The sequence below is a fragment of the Dreissena polymorpha genome, chromosome 4, assembly GCF_020536995.1.
Source record: "Dreissena polymorpha isolate Duluth1 chromosome 4, UMN_Dpol_1.0, whole genome shotgun sequence".
NCBI classification, from domain to species: domain Eukaryota; kingdom Metazoa; phylum Mollusca; class Bivalvia; order Myida; family Dreissenidae; genus Dreissena; species Dreissena polymorpha.
In genome coordinates, this window is record NC_068358.1 from 49718888 (window position 1) to 49740634 (window position 21747).

Here is a 21747-nt window from a genome sequence, read left to right on the forward strand (position 1 = left end):
TGAATGACTGTTCAAACATTGCTATAATCAATGGCTTTATTTGCTGTTGTCAGTTTGTGTTTGTCTGTGGAATATTTTTTATGAATATTTGTTCAATAATTGTTTCGCCAACTATTTCTACCTTGTAAGAATCAATCTCTGGACATGACTACATGTACCATTATAGCACATGACTTCTGGCCATAAAGTGAACCAAAATCTCTCCATTGTTTTCATGTAGGGATATAATAATACCTTCTCAGAGATGTATAAATTAGGCTTCATGTCTGGCTGATAGACAGACCACATGATCCCAGGGGGACAGCAGTGAATTTACTGTCCAATGCTCAAACTAGAGCATGCACTGTATCCATACCAGAATGTATTACTCATTATTTAAAGGCGGTCTTTGCCACATCTTGCCATCTGTAATTGCTGAATTAATTTCACATTTGCATATCTCGGCCACTGAACCATGTTAAAACAAACAAGTCACAGGCTTTTATGAAGATCTGACATTTTTTGCTTCATTCAATGTTTAAATGACTTGACTTTCGAGATATGGTCATATATCAAACGGAATATTAATTGCTTGAGGTATTTCACAGATGACTGCCCCCTGATCAGATTAGAATGATAATGATTGCTGCGCTTAACTGAGCTGGGATATAAAATCATGCACCCATTTAACAGAGGTACTTCTGTTCTTTATCGGCTATTTTAGTAAGATTGAGTGGAGGTATATTTGATGTTCAGGATATGATCAATGTTAGATATCTATTTAAAAAGCCCTTGGCGTTTTATGTTGTACAGAATAACAACATTATAATTATATTTATCACATCGTTTTGTATATGCATATATAACAACCTACTTTAAAAGTGTTATTCTTGTGGATGATGATACCATTCTGAAAAGTGTGAACACCTGTTTTTTTGCTGGTCACATGGGTTTACCAATTTGTAAGACATTCAAGATATTCATCAATGATTACCCTCTCAACCATATCTTTCATTTAGCAAGCCTTTTGTATCATATAAATTAGACCATTTCGAAAGATCTGAATTAATTTATGTTGCAATGGTGGTTCCATCTTTACTTTTAATTATTACATATTTTTCAATTTTATGTTGTTTATTTATAACACGATGACAGAGTTGAAAACAGCTTATTTATGACTTGTCACAAAGATAGTTGTTGCCTTTGTTTAAACATTTACATTGATGTAAACAATATTCTCATTTAGGACTATGAAATGGTTATTGAACATTCCCTATGAAATGGGAGGAAAATCTATTGTATTATTTTGTATGTTAATATTTTGGGGAGTGAATAATCAAATAAATATTGGAATCTTCTTGAAAGTTTGTTATCTCTTAATTTAAATGGTTTGTGACATTTGTTATCTTATTTCAAAGCACCTGTATCCTACTTGCCAAGCATTATTGGGCAACAAAACCAGAAATGATCTTAGTGATAAGCTAACATGCCATGTGTGATATATTCAGATCATAACGCCAAGTTATATGATAACATGCCATGTGTGATATATTGAGATCATAATGCCAAGTTATAGGATAACATGCCATGTGTGATATATATTGAGATCATAACCCCAAGTTATAGGATAACATCCCATGTGTGAAATATATTGATATCATAACGCCAGTTATAGGATAACATCCCATGTGTGATATATATTGAGATCATAACGCCAATTTATAGGATAACATGCGATGTGTGATATATTGAGATCATAATGCCAGTTATTCGATAACATGCCATGTGTGATATATTGATATCATAATGCGAATTATAGGATAACATGCCATGTGTGATATATATTGAGATCATAACACCAAGTTATAGGATAACATCCCATGTGTGATGTATATTGATATCATAACGACAGTTATAGAATAACACGCCATGTGGTATATATATTGAGATCATAAAGCCAAGTTATAGGATAACATCCCATGTGTGATATATATTGATATCATAATGCCAGTTATAGGATAACATGCCATGTGTGATATATATTGAGATCATAACGCCAAGTTATAGGATAACATCCCATGTGTGATATATATTGAGATCATAACGCCAAGTTAAAGGATAACATCCCATGTGTGATATATATTGAGATCATAACGCCAAGTTATAGGATAACATCCCATGTGTGATATATATTGAGATCATAACGCCAGTTATAGGATAACATCCCATGTGTGATATATATTGAGATCATAACGCCAAGTTATAGGATAACATCCCATGTGTGATATATATTGAGATAATAACGCCAGTTCATGGTTGTGAATGATAATCATAATACCGTAATACTATAATGGGTTTTCAGTGTCTGTGAATTGAAGTATGACAGATGTCAATGGTATATTGGTTATGGTGAACAACTTGCAGCCAGTAGGTCCAAGGTTCGCTCCCTAGTTGCTATATCAGTAGTGGTTGGACAAACCCCTTGGAGATTCAAGGTTTGGGCCCCATTCAGGCAGCTTTCTCAGGATTTGTACAAAGTATATGTTCGCCTGCTGGAGATTGTCTCTATAAGCCTTTTGATGCAATAAAGCTGAAATATACAGGCTTAACCCATTTATGCCTAGTGGACTCTCCAATCCTTCTAAATTGGATCAATTTATTTCCAAAATTAGGGATGTCTAGTATATTTATTTCTATGTTTAGAATATTTCTTGCAGAAATTCCTTAAGGCAAACAGCGTAGACTCTGATGAGACGCCTCATCATGCGTCTCATCTGGGTCTGCGCTGTTTGCCAAGGTATTTTTGTAGACGCTAGGCATAAATGGGTAAAACTCCACTCCACTGTGGGGCCAACACTATAGGGCATCGATAGTCGTAACTCCTCAACCCTCAGAAATGTCAAAGATGGTCGACTTCTCATTTAAGAACTGTTCAAATATGTACATACTTCATGAAGTAATGGTAAATATTGACAAATTCAACAGTCCCTCGCGTTAAAAAGGTGGGTTTCTCTGTTCATGTTGTAAATGGTTTGTTCACTTAGTCTAATGACAGATTTCAAATTGTTGCAAAACTAAGTGTTTGCACTTTTTTCAATAAAAATGGCATATCATCCAGACTAAAATATTACAAAGCTTTCTTTGATGTGGGTATATTGTCACTATGATCATATTGATCCAATTTGTATAATGTGAACAGAGTATACTGCATGTAAGTCATAATTTGATTATACAGCATCGTTAAACATTGAGTGCTTTGCAGCTGTTTGGAAAATGATTGTTTCTATGATTGTGGGTTTTTGTCACACATTTATCATTTATGGCTTGTAATGAGCCATGAAGCCTAAAGGAGCAGAATTGTGTTAGAAATGCAAAAATTCATTGGAATTTGAACAGCTGATACCTGTTAAGTGGCCAGTGCTCCAGCTAGGCCTAAATTTGAGGGCATAGCCCTGCCCTACCGAACCACCGCCCTGCCCCTCCTAGGGCCCCCCCTGCCCTGTTGATTTTTTTTTTTTTTATATATATTAAATTATCATTATTGAATGATGTTGGTATCTTCTCTGTTTGCACCATGTTTAACTAAAAAATTGTCATTAAGCCAAAAATACATTACAAGTATACAAAAGTTCATACTTATCATAATTATATGCAATTAAGTCCCAACAAAATATTTAAAATAAAAGACTTTAAAGCAAGATACATGATTCTGTTTCTTACTGTTTGGGTTTCTGTGCAGTCTGGTGAGGAGCTATTCTATCCGCTACAAAGTCACGCAATGTTTCATAGTCTCATTACCAGCCAGGATCACTTCTGACCAGACTGCATGGATGCGCAGTCTGGGCTTGAGCTACAGTAGCCACATATGGCATGAGACCCATTTTTGCTTGACACAGGTTTAAAAAGTCCTGAAAAGTATTATTTGTATTTGATCCTTTTTCAACAATATGATGCTTGCGATATGCAAATTTGAAGATCAATTGCTGATATTTGTTTCTCAGTTGCCAAAGTAAGAGTGCCAAACTTTCAATTTGTACAAGTTGATCAAGCACAAAGAAGGAGATTTACATGTCTGATGGCTGGATATGACAGCAGAATATTAATAATTGTCTTCTGTTGTAAATTGACAATAGTGAATCAAGCTGTATTCCTGGTTGGAAGGAATTACAAAATGTTTAGGCATTCAATGTAAATATTCTGTGCAGGAAGATGTATTGTTACAGACTTGTATAAGGTGTTTAATGAATCAAACTACAAAACACCGTTTCCTTTGTTCTACAGATCATGTAAAAGTCATTATGTATTGTTTTTTGTCGCTGGATGTTACTGTGGGTGTGAAAACACTTGGAAACAGTTGGGCAAAGTGTTCAGTCAGAAGATAAAATTATGCAAATTCAATGTCAAGGTCACAGACATTTCTCTCACAAGCCATCATCACTTGAAGCTTAGATTTTATTTTTTTAATGGGATACATGTAAGGGAAGTTTGACTTGGTAATTAACCCAAGCCATATAAAAACAACAACAAGAACTCAATCTTTGGCATCCATTTTGCTTCCAATGTAACATGGAAGTGTGCTATTCAGACATATTCGACATGCCTTTGTATCTGCCTCTAGTCTCCCTAGCCCTGGTGTGCCTGCAACAGATGCCACTCAAAACGTGCTTCCTACAAATATTTATTTGTACATGAACACATTACCTGCAATTTTATAAATTCCTTTCCATTGGTAGCCTCATATGACTTTCTCATTACTACTCATGAGCCCTCTGTCAATAAAAAGCTGATTAATTAAGAAAACAGATCTTCCAACAGATGAAACGTGTTTCCAGGCTTATCTGTTTCTACTCAGATATAAACATAGCATCGGCTTCCGTGCCTCTCTGCCTCTTACAGCCCAGCAGGTATTTGTTTTAGGAGATTAACCAAAAGAAGAAGGCTGTTAGCACAGTGTTTTTTGCTATGTTCAGCGAGCCGGCTTTTTTTGGGGTTTTGATGCTGTTTTTTTTTGTATACTTACATTTGCTCTGTGGTTGTGAAATTCTTTGTAGTGCTTTTTGAGGGATAACAAACATTTGAATGTATTTGTCATTTAACTATTTAAATCTTTTGATAAGATTTGTATGACGATATTTGAAGTTATATTTTCTGGTTAAATTAATGAAAAGTAAATAGATAGAATGCAGTTTTGTTATCTCTTGGTGCATTGAAGTGTTTAACTGTTGACCTCCAATGTTAAGTTTATGTTAGACCACGGATGACGGGTCTGAATTGATCCTGTAGCAAGTCCAATTGCCATCTGAGATGTGCCGTGTGACATTACTAATTCCATCCAGCTATTCATCCTTTGAGAGACAGACTTCGTTTTCTATAGAGGAGAGAGGTGGTGGATAAAACTGTATGGCAAAATCGATATCACATTAGTCGCGATTTATGCTGAAAGCTGGGAAGCCTGTCTGCCAGGCTGCCATAATTACTTCCAATAATGATGTGAACAGGCTTGTGGTGCAAGGGAGGTAACCTGCAGTAGTTATCACTGGAGGCAATTACAGGGCTCCAGAATTGCGATGTATGAGTGTATTGTGACAGTTGTTACATTCAGAATAATTATGTCTATCCCACAGCATTGTAAATTTAAATGAAGTCATAACACGAACATATTGTCTGAATTTTTTTGGTTTGTGACATATGCATATTGAGCATTGAATGTGATCCTTATTTGAAAGCATAATATTATGACAAAAAATTAGTTATGCACTTCCACCAGTTAAACATGTAACCAAAGGTTTCTGTACAAAGTAAATCATAAATACAATCTTTGTGCTGTTTTTTAGCTTGGCTGTTTTCGGAGAAACCCAAGGTATTGTCATAGCCAGCTCGTCGTCCGCCGTCTGCCGTCCGCAGTCCCCGTTGTGCTTAAACCATAATATTGGCTCAACAATCAAAGTGCTTTCACCTACAACTTTTTGAAACTTCAAATTTAGCTGCACCTTGATGAGTTCTACATGCCACACCCATTTTTGGGTCACTACGTCAAAGGTCAAGGTCACTGACCTATAATATAAAACTTTAACATAGGCTCTAAAATCAAAGGGCTTTCACCTTCAACTTGGAAACTTCATATGTAGATGCACCTTGATCAGATGAATTCTTCTCGCCACTTACCCTTCTTCATTTTCTTCTGACAAGCTTTCATTGATTCAAATCTGCACCCACAGCCGAGCATTGGCACCCGCTATGCGGTGCTCTTGTTTATATATAACAATCTAACTTCCCATTCATTATTTGACTGAAATACGGTTTGCAAAATGTCTGAACAAAAACATTTCTGAAATGATTACCTTGAGTGATGAATTGTTAAGACATCTATATTCAACCCTAGATATCAGTCTTTCATCAATTACTGTACTAGTAAAACAATCATTTGGGCTGCTTTCTGGGAAACCTTGGCTTAATGCATGTGAAGTCTGCACAGGCTAATAAGGTACAAAACTTTCTGCCTAGACTGGATTTTTGTTTAAAAGAGACTCCCTAAAAACAAAAACTTCCAAAAAAGCGAAATGTGTCATCCTTGATTAGCCTGTGTGGACTGCACTTAGCCCAGTTTTCTCAGAACAAGGCTAATTTACTTGCTAATATCTTTCATGATTTCTCTGGTGTATTTCCCCCATTTTCACCGATTTCTCATGTATTTCCAGAGGTCCTCAGCTTCCCCTGTTGAGCGGGACAAGTACCGGCCTAGGAGTCACACACCGCCTGACGTCTCCGGGGAACCTGCAAAGAAGAGACGGCCCCATGACAAAGATGCGGTACGCACTTCCCCTCAGTTCTGCAGTGTGAGTGTAGTGGTCAAGTACCCAGAAACGTGGAAAGAACTAATACCAAACTCTTTCATGTGATGGTTGTGGGTTTCATTGTTCATTGGTTTACATTTCTCTTTTCAGACACAACAGTTTCTCACCCAAGAACTTTAGTAACCATATTTTCTATGTCTATCCTGTATTCTTCATGATGTTACTGAAAAAACTTGATACCATAGCAAAAATGTGTCGTGATCTCAGAATTGCCTGTTGGGGATTTGTAAAGACAGATAATAAGATTGTATATGTGAATTTTTTAGTTAATTTTCTTTCATAAATTGGCAGTATTATACTTTAAAAAGCAGTCTGACTTTCAATTGTTAAGTTGTTGCTGAAATTATTTTGCTATGATATACTTTTCAGTATTACATAGCCTGGATAATTTGAAAAAAAAGTGTACTAATTCAATTGAAATGTACCTGTATAGAAGAGTATTGAACTGTTATATCTGATTACAGCAAATTATAGTTAAGCATAAACAACAGTTTGAGACTAATCTCTAAAGTGGTATTGGTACACTGGTATACTACGTAGCACATTAATAACTGAGCCAATGACACATGTTCACTTAAGTCATATTGGCATATTGATCACGGTGCATGTTTTATACTACTGGAGGCTTGTATTACAAGACTGTTACATTCTCGCTGGCATTCAAGTTCAATTTCACATAATCATTGCCATCAAATTGCGTCCGTATAATTAACTGCTTGGGGATGCAACTGGTTAGCTCGGCTTGATAGGCAGAACAATAACTACTGCAGTATAGATTTTATATTGAGGCTTAATGATGCATGAGGGTGGCGCAGTCATTGGGGAATGGGGGGGGGGGGGGTTATTATCATTTAGTTGAATTAATAGCATTAATATAATCATCAACAATACTTGGTACTGATTTTGATTGTATTTCAGTAAAATAATGGCATTTGCATCAGCAATTAAAGCTTGTTTTCATTTTGATTAATCTGAGTTCAGAAATTACGTTTATAAATAAAGAAGTTAATTATCAATATCAAATTTCCTTAGAAGTATTAATATGTTTTCTGATATATATTGTGAAAATGAAGATACTTGTTATTAACTTAATTGAAACATAATTTCGCTAGAAGCCATGTTGCCAAAATAATTGGTATTGTTATTTGTATTTGTGTCAGACAATTCAGTTTTTAACCAGGTTTTCAATGAAGTAGAAAATCCTGGTTATTAGATGTGGCCATGGTGGGTGTAGGTTCCGTGGTTTCAGGTCAATAACGTTAGTTTGCATTGACAAATCTTGATGAGAATTTGGATAAATGTTTGGATATAGCAGTCTTGCATGAAGCCTGGCTTGGTATTGTCTTTCGGGCAAGTCTGGTCAAGGTCACAGTCACTGTTACAAAAATTGAAAAACCATTTCTGCTCTCTAACTTGAGTTTTGTCTGAGATATTGTACTGAAATCTTGTTTGTACGTAGCTTATATAAAGACCTAGCATGGGATTGCTTTCGTGGCCAGTTGTTTAAGGTCAATGTCACTGTTACTTTAAATAGAAAAAAGATTTCTGCTCAAAAACTTAAGTTTAGATGGAGATGCTGAAATTGCGTGCTTATGTAGTTGATTTGTATACTAAATTATCCCCACGTTTTTCGGAAAAAAAGTGGGGATATTGTGGTGATGTGCGTCTGTCTGTCCGTCCGCCTGTCCTGGCCACCTGCTCCTCCTACACTATTAGTACTAGAACCTTGAAACTTACATACATGGTAGCTATAAGCATATGGGCAACGGTGAAAAAAGTAATGGGGGTTGGGGCAGGGCCAGGTCAGAGATTTTCACTCATTTTTATACGCCTGTTTTTAAAAACGGGATGTATTATAGTTTCACCCTTGAGGGGCGGCGGGCGGCATCCACAGCAGTGTCTGCACTCTAATTCAAATAGTTTTCATCAGATCTTCACCAAACTTGGTCAGAAGTTGTGTCTAGACAATATCTAGGTCAAGTTCGAATATGGGTTTTGCTGGGTCAAAAACTAGGTCAAGGGATCACTAAGTGCATTTCAAGGATAAAGCATGGTGTCTGCTCTCTAATTGAAGTAGTTTTCACCCGATCTTCACCAAACTTGGTCAGAAGTTGTTTCTCGATGATATGTAGGTCAAGTTCAAATATGGGTCATGCCAGGTCAAAAACTAGGTCACGAGGTCACTTCGTGCATTTCAAGCATTTAGCATGGTGTCCGCTCTCTAATTGAAGTAGTTTTCATCCGATCTTCACCTAATTTGGTCAGAAGTTGTGTCTGGATGATATGTAGGTCAAGTTCAAATATGGGTCATGCCGGGTCAAAAACGAGGTCACGAGGTTATTAAGTGCATTTCAAGCATTTAGCATGGTGTCTGCTCTCTAATTGAAGTAGTTTTTATCCGATCTTCACCTAATTTGGTCAGAAGTGGTGTCTAGATGATATGTAGGTCAAGTTCAAATATGGGTCATGCAGGGTCAAAAACGAGGTCATGAGGTCACTTAGTGCATTTCAAGCATTTAGCATGGTGTCTGCTCTCTAATTATTCCCTGCCATAGGCGGAGGGATATTGTTTTGGCGTTGTCCGTCCGTCTGTCTTTCCGTCCGTCTTTCCCTCCGTCCGTCCAGCACTTTTGTGTCCGGAGCCATATCTTGGAAGTGCTTTGGCGAATTTCAATGAAACTTGGAATGAGTATATATATGGATAAGAGGATGATGCAGGCCTTATGGCATTGTACACCATCTGTTAATAACAGAGTTATGGCCCTTTGTATCTTGGAAAAATGCTTTTTTGTGTCTGGAGCCATATCTTGGAAGTGCTTTGGCGGATTTCATTGAAACTTGGTATGAGTATATATATGGATAAGAGGATGATGCACGCCAAATGGCATTGTACACCATTGGATAATAAAGGAGTTATGGCCCTTTGTATCTTGAAAAAATGCTTTTTTGAGTGTCAAATATAACACTTTTGTGTCCACAAGCATATTGACGGGGGATATCAATTCAACGAATTTGCTTGTTGAAGTAGTTTTCATCAGATCTTCATCTAATTTGGTCAGAAGTTGTGTCTAGATGATATGTAGGTCAAGTTCAAATATGGGTCATGCCGGGTCAAAAACGAGGTCACGATGTCACTTAGTGCATTTCAAGCATACAGCATGGTGTCCGCTCTCTAATTGAAGTAGTTTTCATCTGATCTTCACCGAATTTAGTCAGATGTTACGCCTAAATGATATCTAGGTCAAGTTCAAATATGGGTCATGCCGGGTCAATAACTAGGTCTCTAGGTCACTTAGTGCATTTCACGCATTGAGCATGGTGTCCAAAACCTTCGAACGGGCATATCTTGTGACAGTTTGGCACTCTTGTTTTATGTTATTTTACATTAACTTCTTCATTTCTGCACTGATTTACTTCAAATTGATACTGAGCCTCTCTTATGACAATACGGTCAATCTCAACTATGCGTAGCCCCATTACCAACCCTGGGGCGCCCCTGCCACATAGGCCACGCCCACCCAAAATTGCCTTTTACTATAATTTCTTCATTTCTACACCGATTCACTTCAAATTGATACTGAACGTCTTTTATGACAATACAGTCAATCTCAACTATGCATGGCCCCATTACCAACCCTGGGGCGCCCGGGCCACATAGTCCACGCACACCCAAAATTGCTTTTTACTATAATTTCTTCATTTCTACACGGATTCACTTCAAATTGATACTTAACCTCTCTTATGACAATACGGTCAATCTCAGTTATGCATGGCCCCATTACCAACCCTAGGGCACACCGCCCACATAGGCAATGCCCACCCAAAATTGCCTTTAACTATAATTTCTTCATTTCTACAGCGATTCACTTCAAATTGATACTGAACCACTCTTATGACAATACGGTCAGTCTCAGCTATGCATGGCCCCATTTCCAACCCTGGGGCGCCCCGCCCACATAGGCCACGCCCACCCAAAATTGCCTTTTACTATAATTTCTTCATTTCTACACCGATTCACTTCAAATTGATACTGAACCTCTCTCATGACAATACAGTTAATCTCAACTATGCATGGCCCCATAACCAACCCTGGGGCGCCCCGCTTACATTGCCTTTTACTATAATTTCTTCATTTCTACACTGATTCACTTCAAATTGATACTGAACCTCTTTTATGACAATACAGTCAATCTCAACTATGCATGGCGCCATTACCAACCCTGGGGCACCCCGCCCACATAGGCCACGCCCACCCAAAATTGCCTTTTACTATAATTTCTTCATTTATACACCGATTTACTTCAAATTGATATTGAACATCTCTTATGACAATATGGTCAATCTCAATTATGTATGGCCCCATTACCAACCCTGGGGCGCCCAGCCCATAATAGGCCACACTCACCCAAAATTGTCTTTTACTATAATTTCTTCATTTCTACACCGATTTACTTCTAATTGATACTGAACTTCTCTTATGACAATACGGTCAATCTCAACTATGCATGGCCCCATTACCAACCCTGGGGCGCCTCTGGTATGCGGCGTGGGGATACGCGTCGGCCTCTGCGGCGCTATTTCTAGTTTTAAATTCCATCTTGGACCAGTTAAGTCTTGGCCACTTTTTCAAAATATAGAAAATTATTATTGCTCAATACCTTGAGTTTTATGGGGGTTTTGTTCTGAAATTTTGTAAATTGGTAGCTTACATGGAGACTTGGGAGTGCATTAGGAACCACAAAGATCTAGGTCAAAATAAATGAAAATTAAAAAACACTGGTTTCCCCTCCCAGCATTTGAGTTTGGATTAAGGTATTGTGCTGAAATGTAGTGTTTTGGTAGTTTTTATGCAGACCTAGTTTTGATTGCACAAACGTATAAATCAAATTATTAACTTGAACGTTGAAAACTTAGTTTTGTTGCGTTTCCATTTTGCTTGTCTTTATATTTACCTGAATACAAAAAAACATAAATAATAACAATAGATTGGATTTTTGTAATGAAGATACAATGGTTATATCGTGTGATATTCATGTTCTGTTTTATTTTTCTTTGCAGGACAGTGACGGTGAAAAAAGTGATACAGATCTAGTTGTAGATGTGGGAAAAGAAGGGGTGAGTACATTGATGTATAACTTACGCAACAGTATATTCTTGTAAGCATGATATATCTATGCAGGACATGGCTTTTCAATAAGGTAAAAAACTAACATTTATAAGCTCAACTTGTTAAATCAGAGTCCAGGATGTTTAAACTCCAGTTTTAAGAAGTTAATGCAAGTCCTGCAGATTTCCCATGTATATAAGCCTTGTTCTGAGAAAACTGGTCTGTTTGAAAATAATGTTAATTATCGTCCAAGGTTAGCCTGTGCAGTCTGCATTGGCTCATCAGGGATGACACTGTCTGCATAAATTGGATTTTCATTAATAAGAGACTTCCTTTACACGCAAACAAAAAAATTCTAAAAGCGGAATGTGTTATCATTGATTGGCCTGTGTAAACTGCACAGGCTAATCTGGGACAACACTTTAGGCACATGCGTTAAGCCCAGTTTTCACAGAACGCTACTCCTATTGTTCGTAGGAGACAACGTCGCCAATGAATGGAGACCTGTCACCGCGGGATACGCGGGAGAAGAAGATGTCCGCGCTGGAGAACCATAAAAAGGAGGAGAGGGACCGGGAGCGCGCCAGCCCCCGCAGTGACTCCTCCTCCACCTCCACCAAACATAACAAGGAGGTAAGAGTTACAGGTCTTGGGTTATGTGCTTAGAGTTATTGGAACTTGAATTACGTGCATAGAGTTATTGGGACTAAAATAATGTGCTTTGAGTTATTGGGATGTAAATTTTGTGCTTAGAAATAAGATTATTATAGTTATAATGAAAGTCAGTATTATAGTAATAATGACAGTCCGTATTATAGTAATAATGACAGTCCGCAACTATAATCGTTAACAAAATCTGATGGCAGTTAGTCTTTCATTAAATGCAAGTGACCATTTGTCTACACTATACAGAATAAAGCATACTATACAACATTAAACATACAAATGAGTGCAATGGTCAATGCCAACAATTTGGGGTTTAAACTGGTTAAATGGTATTTCCATAATTTTATGCTTAGTACTTAGTAAATTATTTTGTGTTCTACATTTTGTGGCTTTGGCAAATCATCATTATGTTATAAAAATCTTAGTACAAATAAATAGTTCAAGATTTTAATTTGTGTTTTTGTATAAAATGATGAAATGTCATGGTCTTCGCTGAAAATTGTGTGAGTTTGCACCAATTTGAAGCAAACTGTGCCCTGTTGCAATGTTATAGTGGATGCAGCATCTACCTTGCAGAGGACTTTGTGAGATCCCCACATTTTTTTACAATTTTTTTTTACAAAGGCACAAGTACCGTATTACAGGAAACTCACCTGGGCACAAGTACCGTATTACAGGAAACTCACCTGGGAATGTCTTTGTAGACTAAGGCTTGAATGTCATGTAGTTAGAAATAACAGTTTACACACTCTATATTGCAATGGTGTATATGATATAATGTCCACATTGTAACCTAAGGTCCTAGAGTTGACCTTTAATCAGGGAGCATGCTGAACTAAATAGGTTTAAACTAAACTCACAATGCTTTATGTTTGTCATTACAGAGTGAGAAGGCAGCTACACCTGTGCCCAAGTCATCCACCCCGACCAGCTCTGGCAGTACCACCCCTGGTCCCTCGGCCTCCCTCAAACAGGGGGCCCTCATCAAACCACCACAGATAGGTAAAGAAAAAAAGAGAAATAATCAGCTGACAGTCAGACTAGTGATCAATCTAACACTTAACCCAATTATAATCAAATTAATTGATCTGTCATTTAGATACATCTTTATTTTAATTTTGTCCACCAAAAACAGTATGTGGTAGTAACAGAAGAAATGATTGTTGCAAGCAGTTGAGTGTATGTTGCAGGTGGCTATCCATTCATCCCAGCATCGGGTCACCCCCCTGACCTCAGCCCCGCAGCCTACTCTGCATCCAGCCTCAACAACATCTCACCCGGCGCCATCAACTCCTACCCACGCGGACCTATGGTATGTCATGAGGGTCTTCAGTAATCAATATAATTAAAAAGCACATTTAATGGCAAGTTAGAAAATAGTTTTGCAAAATTGGCTGAGTGGAAATTTTTTGGAAACGCTTAAAAGGATAGCAATTATTTCTGTCCCTGAATCGTTCATAAAATTACTTTGATCTCCATGCTATGCACACATCAACTGAATGCAAGTAACAGCTGCATTGTATCTTTCCCTCTTGGTTCAAGTATTTTGTAAGAGTGTTGGCCTTATCATTTGTTCAGAGTTTTAACCTTTTCATGATTACATATAAGAAAATAATTGTCAGATTAAATTGTATTTGCGAGTGTATAATATATAGTGTTTTATAACAGTTTGAAGTTTCTTTAAAAGAAGAGTAATTCCGATATCACCTTACAGCATCTCAGAATGTTATTTATGGTGCTTTAAATAATATTTTAACACTTTCAGGATTTTCCTCACTCTCGACCAGCGTTAAATGGCAACATTCCTGGAGGAAAACCGTAAGTTGCCCCGCATTTTTGTTTGTGCATAATCTTAAATGCAGGGGTCAAAGTTTTCCAGATTATACCGGAATTCCGGATTTTCTGCATCGTCTCGGGCCGTTTTTCCAAGTCATGTAAATCCGATGAGATTTTTTTTGGGGGGGGGGGGGGGCGGGTACCACATAGATTGGCCATAATGCCAGCGGGACGAAAATACGTTCCAGATGGTTCATTTATATTACGCGGAAGCGCGGGTACCGTAAATGCATCCCATATGTCCGACGTTTATTCTCAGCATCCATGTATCTATCGGGTTATTTCATTGGTCGAAATAATTCAATGTATCAAATAGAAAAAGTCGATATTTCCGAGGTTTTTACAAATCAATAGAAGTTGGCAAATATTCTCTTGGAATTTTATTTGTTTGACTTGGTTATTGTCGGACTATTTGCGTATATTTAATGCCGAATGAGAAGTGTGTTTAGACTTTAGTTGAGAAAAATGGCAATTAATGAGATACTCGCCTGTCATAATGTGAAAGAACTTGAACAAGGACGAGTAACAAGGTGCAAAAAATAAGTGGCGCTGGGAATGGTTACACGAGAAAGACTCTACGGGCGGGGAGTGGGGGAACTGGTTGAGGAAAGTGGAATCTTGTGGAAAAGCGGTTTGTGAAGTTTGTAAGAAAACCCTGAATTATCAGTAGTGGGAAGAAGGCATTCTGTCTCCACGCAGAGGACTCTAATCACATAAAGAATATAAAATCCATCAAGACCAACCAGGTAGGGTTTTTATTTTTTTAAACTAACACCCCTAATTTTGTTGTATTTTCTGTTGCTAATGTTTACTGTTTGGCTTGTTTTGCATAAAAAATCGGCAAGATAGATCTAGCAAATTTGCCAAAATATTTTATTAATAACGTATGATTCATTGATTGTGAGCTTTTAAAACCTTTTGACCTTTGAATAAAGCATAAAACAGGGAAATAATTCTAACGGTAATTGAAAATATGACCAAATACGCCATTTTTGCTGACTGGGACAGGTCTTTTTTAGTTAAATAAAATATGTTATTGTCCCCTACATACGAGCCCAGCAGCAAGAAATGTTTTTTTTTAACTTTTTATAACTTATGGACAACCTCTGTCAAGAATATAAATTTATATAGCAACCACAAACAAATATTTGGACAAAAACCATGGGAACCCATGCCGAAATTTTCAATTTTAACTGTTTAGCAAAAGCCACCATACCCAATTTTCTTAGGTGTATGTGGACGCTTATGGAAGCATGCATCTGTGAATATAAATGGTGACAACCATTTGATTCTGCATGTATAATTGAATTGTTAAAGTATGTGTAAAAAATATAATAATTTTAATGTCTTTCAGATTTTACCGAGCTCTTCAAAAGCAACACCTGCAGTAGAGTCCATGCAAGACAGAGTTGCCTGACAGAGGGTTCATGTGTCAGCTTTTCTCAGTGAACATTGCCTTCCATTTTCCCTTGCTAGTGATATTTTAGAACTGTCCAAGTGCCTAGCCAAAGACAAACCAGCCTTAGAGAGAGTTACTTTGTCGCCTACCAGTGTGACATACATTAATACACACGGACTGGCAAAATCGTTCAAGGAGGAACTGAAGTTGAAAATGAAAAACAGATTTGTATCACTAAATCTTGACGAAGCAACGAACAAAAATAATGACAAAGTGTTCTTGTCAAATATTTTGATGTTGAGAATAATAAAGTAGCCATTGACAATATGCTACAGAGATATGGTGTTGTAAATATTGTAAATAGAAACGGATGTTAGTAACACAAGTTAGCAAGCAATAAAAACTATATGAGACATTGTTTTTATATGTCACTATTGCTTAAGTATGATGAAAAAGTTCCTTTGCATACAGTTGAAAATATAAATAGGAAATGAATTGCCTTTTGACTAACTTTTGTGTATTCCTTATCAAATACATTAAGATTTTTACATATTTGTGTATGTTTTTTTTAAAGAAAATAGAAACACCAGAACAGCTACAGGCACCCTTTAAATGCGTCGAATCCAGGAGCTCCCTCAGGCCCCCAGCTTTAAGTTCAGGGTTTTAAAAATTTCCAACTTTGACCCCTGTTAAATGCCATTTCATGATTTGACGGATGTGGTTCTGCATAACAAAAATAAATTAGCCTTGATCTGGGTAAAATGGGTTTAATGCATGTGAGTATAGTATCGTCCCAGACTAGCCTGTGTTGTGAGTATAGTATCGTCCCAGACTAGCCTGTGTTGTGTGTAAAGTATTTACCTCTACTGTTTTTAAAACCACACCTGTCCTGCTTAGTATTGTCTATATCCATTACCATATGGATGCATTATACACAAACTGGGTATCTTCATATAAGATTCTTGGACAAAATCTGCAGTTGTATGTCAAATATTTGGAATGCAAATCTGTATGGTTGTTTAATATTTTCAGGGCTTACTCATTCCATGTCAGTGCCGACCGTCAAATGCAGCCTGTGCCATTTCCGCCGGATGCGCTGATCGGACCGGGAATTCCCAGGCACGCACGGCAGATCAACACCTTGAACCACGGCGAGGTAGTGTGCGCTGTCACCATTAGCAATCCCACCAGGCATGTCTACACGGGTGGAAAGGTATGGGAGAATAGGTTGAGTTTGTTCTGGTCATGTGTTTGGTATGTTTGGTAATAAAATGATTCTATTAGGCCTTAATATATTGCTAAATATTTTGATATAGTAAAGGATATTAAAGAATGATATCTGTTGTTTTTTTGATAACAGAAAAGTAATAAAACATAATATTATGTCTTGGTATGTCTTGGTATTGGGTGAAAATTAATTATATTGCCATATAAGTAAAGGTGCTTTAGAATACATTTTACTGATTTTTCACATAAGAAAGTGCAGACCCAGGAACATGATTCATTGACTATTGAATGTTAATCTCATGTGTTAACTAGCCTGAAACAGCATTAACATTTCCAGCAAATCAAAATACTTGGCCAATAAGGAAAACAAGCAGAAAATACAACATTGGATCAATAAAATTTCCAAATTGACCAATATGAGATTTGACCAATCAAAATTCTGGATTTTAGCCTAAGGTTCTCCCCACAGTGGAGTCTGAATCTCTGCATGCTTCATTACAGGGCTGTGTGAAGGTGTGGGATATCAGTCAACCAGGCAACAAGAGTCCCATCTCACAGCTAGACTGTCTAGTAAGTATAGTCCCATCTCACAGCTAGACTGTCTAGTAAGTATAGAGTCCCATCTCACAACTAGACTGTCTAGTAAGTATAGAGTCCCATCTCACAACTAGACTGTCTAGTAAGTATAGAGTCCCATCTCACAACTAGACTGTCTAGTAAGTATAGAGTCGCATCTCACAGCTAGACTGTCTAGTAAGTATAGAGTCCCATCTCACAGCTAGACTGTCTAGTAAGTATAGAGTCCCATCTCACAACTAGACTGTCTAGTAAGTATAGAGTCCCATCTCACAGCTAGACTGTCTAGTAAGTATAGAGTCCCATCTCACAACTAGACTGTCTAGTAAGTATAGAGTCCCATCTCACAACTAGACTGTCTAGTAAGTATAGAGTCCCATCTCACAACTAGACTGTCTAGTAAGTATAGAGTCCCATCTCACAACTAGACTGTCTAGTAAGTATAGAGTCCCATCTCACAGCTAGACTGTCTAGTCAGTATAGAGCCCCATCTCACAGCTAGACTGTCTAGTAAGTATAGAGTCCCATCTCACAGCTAGACTGTCTAGTAAGTATAGAGTCCCATCTCAGAGCTAGACTGTCTAGTAAGTATAGAGTCCCATCTCACAGCTAGACTTTCTAGTAAGTATAGAGTCCCATCTCACAGCTAGACTGTCTAGTAAGTATAGTCCCATCTCACAGCTAGACTGTCTAGTAAGTATAAAGTCGCATCTCACAGCTAGACTGTCTAGTAAGTATAGAGTCCCATCTCACAGCTAGACTTTCTAGTCAGTATAGAGCCCCATCTCACAGCTAGACTGTCTAGTAAGTATAGAGTCCCATCTCACAGCTAGACTGTCTAGTAAGTATAGAGTCCCATCTCACAGCTAGACTGTCTAGTAAGTATAAAGTCGCATCTCACAGCTAGACTTTCTAGTAAGTATAGAGTCCCATCTCACAGCTAGACTGTCTAGTAAGTATAGAGTCCCATCTCACAGCTAGACTGTCTAGTCAGTATAGAGCCCCATCTCACAGCTAGACTGTCTAGTAAGTATAGAGTCCCATCTCACAGCTAGACTGTCTAGTAAGTATAGAGTCCCATCTCACAGCTAGACTGTCTAGTAAGTATAGAGTCCCATCTCACAGCTAGACTGTCTAGTAAGTATAAAGTCGCATCTCATAGCTAGACTGTCTAGTAAGTATAGAGGCCCTTCTCACAGCTAGACTGCCTAGTAAGTATAGAGTCCCATCTCACAGCTAGACTGTCTAGTAAGTATAGAGTCCCATCTCACAGCTAGACTGTCTAGTAAGTATAGAGTCGCATCTCACAGCTAGACTGTCTAGTAAGTATAGAGTCCCATCTCACAGCTAGACTGTCTAGTAAGTATAGAGTCGCATCTCACAGCTAGACTGTCTAGTAAGTATAGAGTCCCATCTCACAGCTAGACTGTCTAGTAAGTATTAAGTCCCATCTCACAGCTAGACTGTCTAGTAAGTATAGAGTCCCATCTCACAGCTAGACTGTCTAGTAAGTATAGAGTCCCATCTCACAGCTAGACTGTCTAGTAAGTATAGAGTCCCATCTCCCAGCTAGCCTGTCTAGTAAGTATAGAGTCCCATCTATCAGCTAGACTGTCTAGTAAGTATAGAGTCCCATCTCACAGCTAGACTGTCTAGTAATTATAGAGTCCCATCTCACAAACTTGGTTACAAGTTTTATCTAAATGATTTCTAGGACAAGTTTGAACATGGGCCATTCCGGGCCTCAAACTAGGTCACGGGGTCGCTTAATGCGTTTTTTAACATTCAACATGGTGTCTGCTCTCTAATTTAAGTAGTTTACATCCGATCTTCACCAAACTTTGTCAGAAGTTATATGGAGATGATGTTAAGGCCAAGTTAGAACATTGGCCTTTCTGGGTCAAAAACTAGTCAAGGGGTCACTTAGTGCGTTTTAAAAATTGAGCATGGTGTCCGCTGTTTTTTGTGAAGACGACATGCAAAATATTATGTGTCAATGCGGCATGTGGGGGTATTCGTCATGTATGTGACAAAGCTCTAGTTTACCCTTATTTTAACATAACTGGCTAATCTTTTTACAGAAATTTGACATAATAATCAAATTGATTGATAAGAATGCAATAAACAACACACACAAATTCTAGATTCTGAGATCACCATATAAAATATGCTAGTTTTAAGTCCATTTTTAAAGTTTAGATCAGATCTTGTTAGAATCTGGATAGTTTAGCTTTGTTGTTGTGTGATTAAGAAATATTCTCCAGCTGAGTGTTTAGATAGCACTCGGGTAGAAATAAATGCTCTTCATTTTAAAACAATGAGTAAATAATAAATGTCACATAATATGTCTTGATAAATATAATGACATTATAATGCTAATTAATGGAAATTAATGAACAATTGCTTTTCTGATCAAGTTTGAGGTGAAATTGTGGCCCCAATCTAAAAAATGTATATACTTTTTCAAAAATTCCGCCTAAAATTCCCAATTGATAGTGAAAAAAAAGAGATATTGTATTAATTAAAATTATCGGTCTTTTTCTCTGACCAGCTTTCAAAGCTGAGCCAAAGCTGTCTTAATTTTACATAGACATATTTTCAACAGTATTGTTAGCAATTTTGTTTTTGTCACCTACCGGTGACACCGGAGGGGACTTATAGTTTGCGCTCTGTCCGACTGTCAGTCTGTCTGTGTCCGTCATACTTTCTGTATCCTGCGATAACTTTTAAAGTTCTTCATATATTTTCATGAACCTTGAAACATGGATAGATGGCAATATGGAGATTATGCACGTCAATTCATTTTGTTCCTACGTCAAAAATTCTGGTTGCTATGGCAACAAATATATTAACATTTTTTTTTTTTACTGACAATGGTAGAGTTTCACCGGTAGGGGACAATATTGCTTGGCAATCTCTTGTTTGTTATAGTAGGTTTTTTTCCACTGTGGAATTTTTTTTGTTAAAATTAGGTCTCTTCTATATGAAAATCCAGTCTAAGGTAAAGTGTCGTCCCTGATTAGCATGTGTGGACTGCACAGGCTAATCAGGGACGACACTACACACATGAATAAATAACGAGGCTCATATTTATCCCCATGTTACCGCTGCCATTTCCTCCAACTGCAGTGTTTGTGTGTGTTTTCCAGCAAAGGGACAACTATATCCGGTCTATCAAACTCCTGCAGGATGGCAGAACACTGGTTGTAGGTGGGGAGGCAAGCACACTGTCTATATGGGACCTGGCTGCTGTAAGTACCGCGGATGGGAAAGGAACTATGCTGGAGTGGTGTTGTGACTGCGTTTTAGACATCTTTGAAAAGTTGTATTAATGTTCAAGAAGATCTAGTTTACTACATCGAGTACATAAGAATAAGCATTCATTATTTTAAACAAACATACAGAACACTGGTTATTGTACCACACATTAGTGCATTGTTAGAGTTAGTGCAATAATTATATGGGTAACACATACTTGGACAACACTTTGTAAATTTCATATTATGGAGCTACAAATTAAAAGTACATTGGATTTCTTTGTCATTCAATGTTTGGATTACCAAACATGTATATTACATGTTTTTTTTAAATATAGAATAGTTACTTGTAATTAAAATCTTTGCTGTAGAAATAAAATAATTTTAGCTTAATACTTTCACAGGCCTCAAAATATTATTCATGATCTAAACCTTACATTTCTAGTCGACCCCGAGAATCAAGGCCGAGTTGACCTCCAGTGCACCCGCCTGCTACGCCCTGGCGATCAGTCCAGACTCCAAGGTGTGCTTCAGTTGTTGCAGTGATGGCAACATTGCCGTCTGGGACCTCCACAATCAAACACTAGTCAGACAGTTCCAGGGGCACACAGACGGTGCAAGCTGTATAGACATCTCACCTGACGGAACAAAGCTGTGGACGGGAGGCTTAGACAACACAGTCCGATCATGGGATCTCAGAGAGGTATGGTGGGATGGGTGAAAGGGATCTTAGAAAGGTATAGGGATGGGTGTATGGGATCTCAGAGAGGTATGGGGATGGATGTATGGGATTTCAGAGAGGTATGGGGTTGGGTGTATGGGATCTTAGAGAGGTATGGTGGGATG

At 37.7% G+C, this 21747-nt stretch overlaps 1 protein-coding gene across 4 annotated transcripts in view; it reads left to right on the top strand.

Moving 5' to 3' along the window:
* Positions 1–21747, top strand: part of LOC127877683 (transducin-like enhancer protein 1) — a 77851-nt gene that overhangs the window by 49203 nt on the left and 6901 nt on the right. For 3 of the 4 annotated variants that reach the window (XM_052423795.1, XM_052423797.1, XM_052423799.1), the window contains exons 10-19: positions 6678–6815; positions 11892–11948; positions 12418–12573; positions 13491–13608; positions 13797–13918; positions 14372–14424; positions 16874–17054; positions 17570–17638; positions 20794–20895; positions 21347–21604. In XM_052423795.1, coding sequence (XP_052279755.1) covers positions 6678–6815; positions 11892–11948; positions 12418–12573; positions 13491–13608; positions 13797–13918; positions 14372–14424; positions 16874–17054; positions 17570–17638; positions 20794–20895; positions 21347–21604 — 1254 coding nt within the window. The remainder of the gene's footprint in view (positions 1–6677; positions 6816–11891; positions 11949–12417; positions 12574–13490; positions 13609–13796; positions 13919–14371; positions 14425–16873; positions 17055–17569; positions 17639–20793; positions 20896–21346; positions 21605–21747) is intronic. The other variant, XM_052423798.1, reaches the window with a different exon arrangement.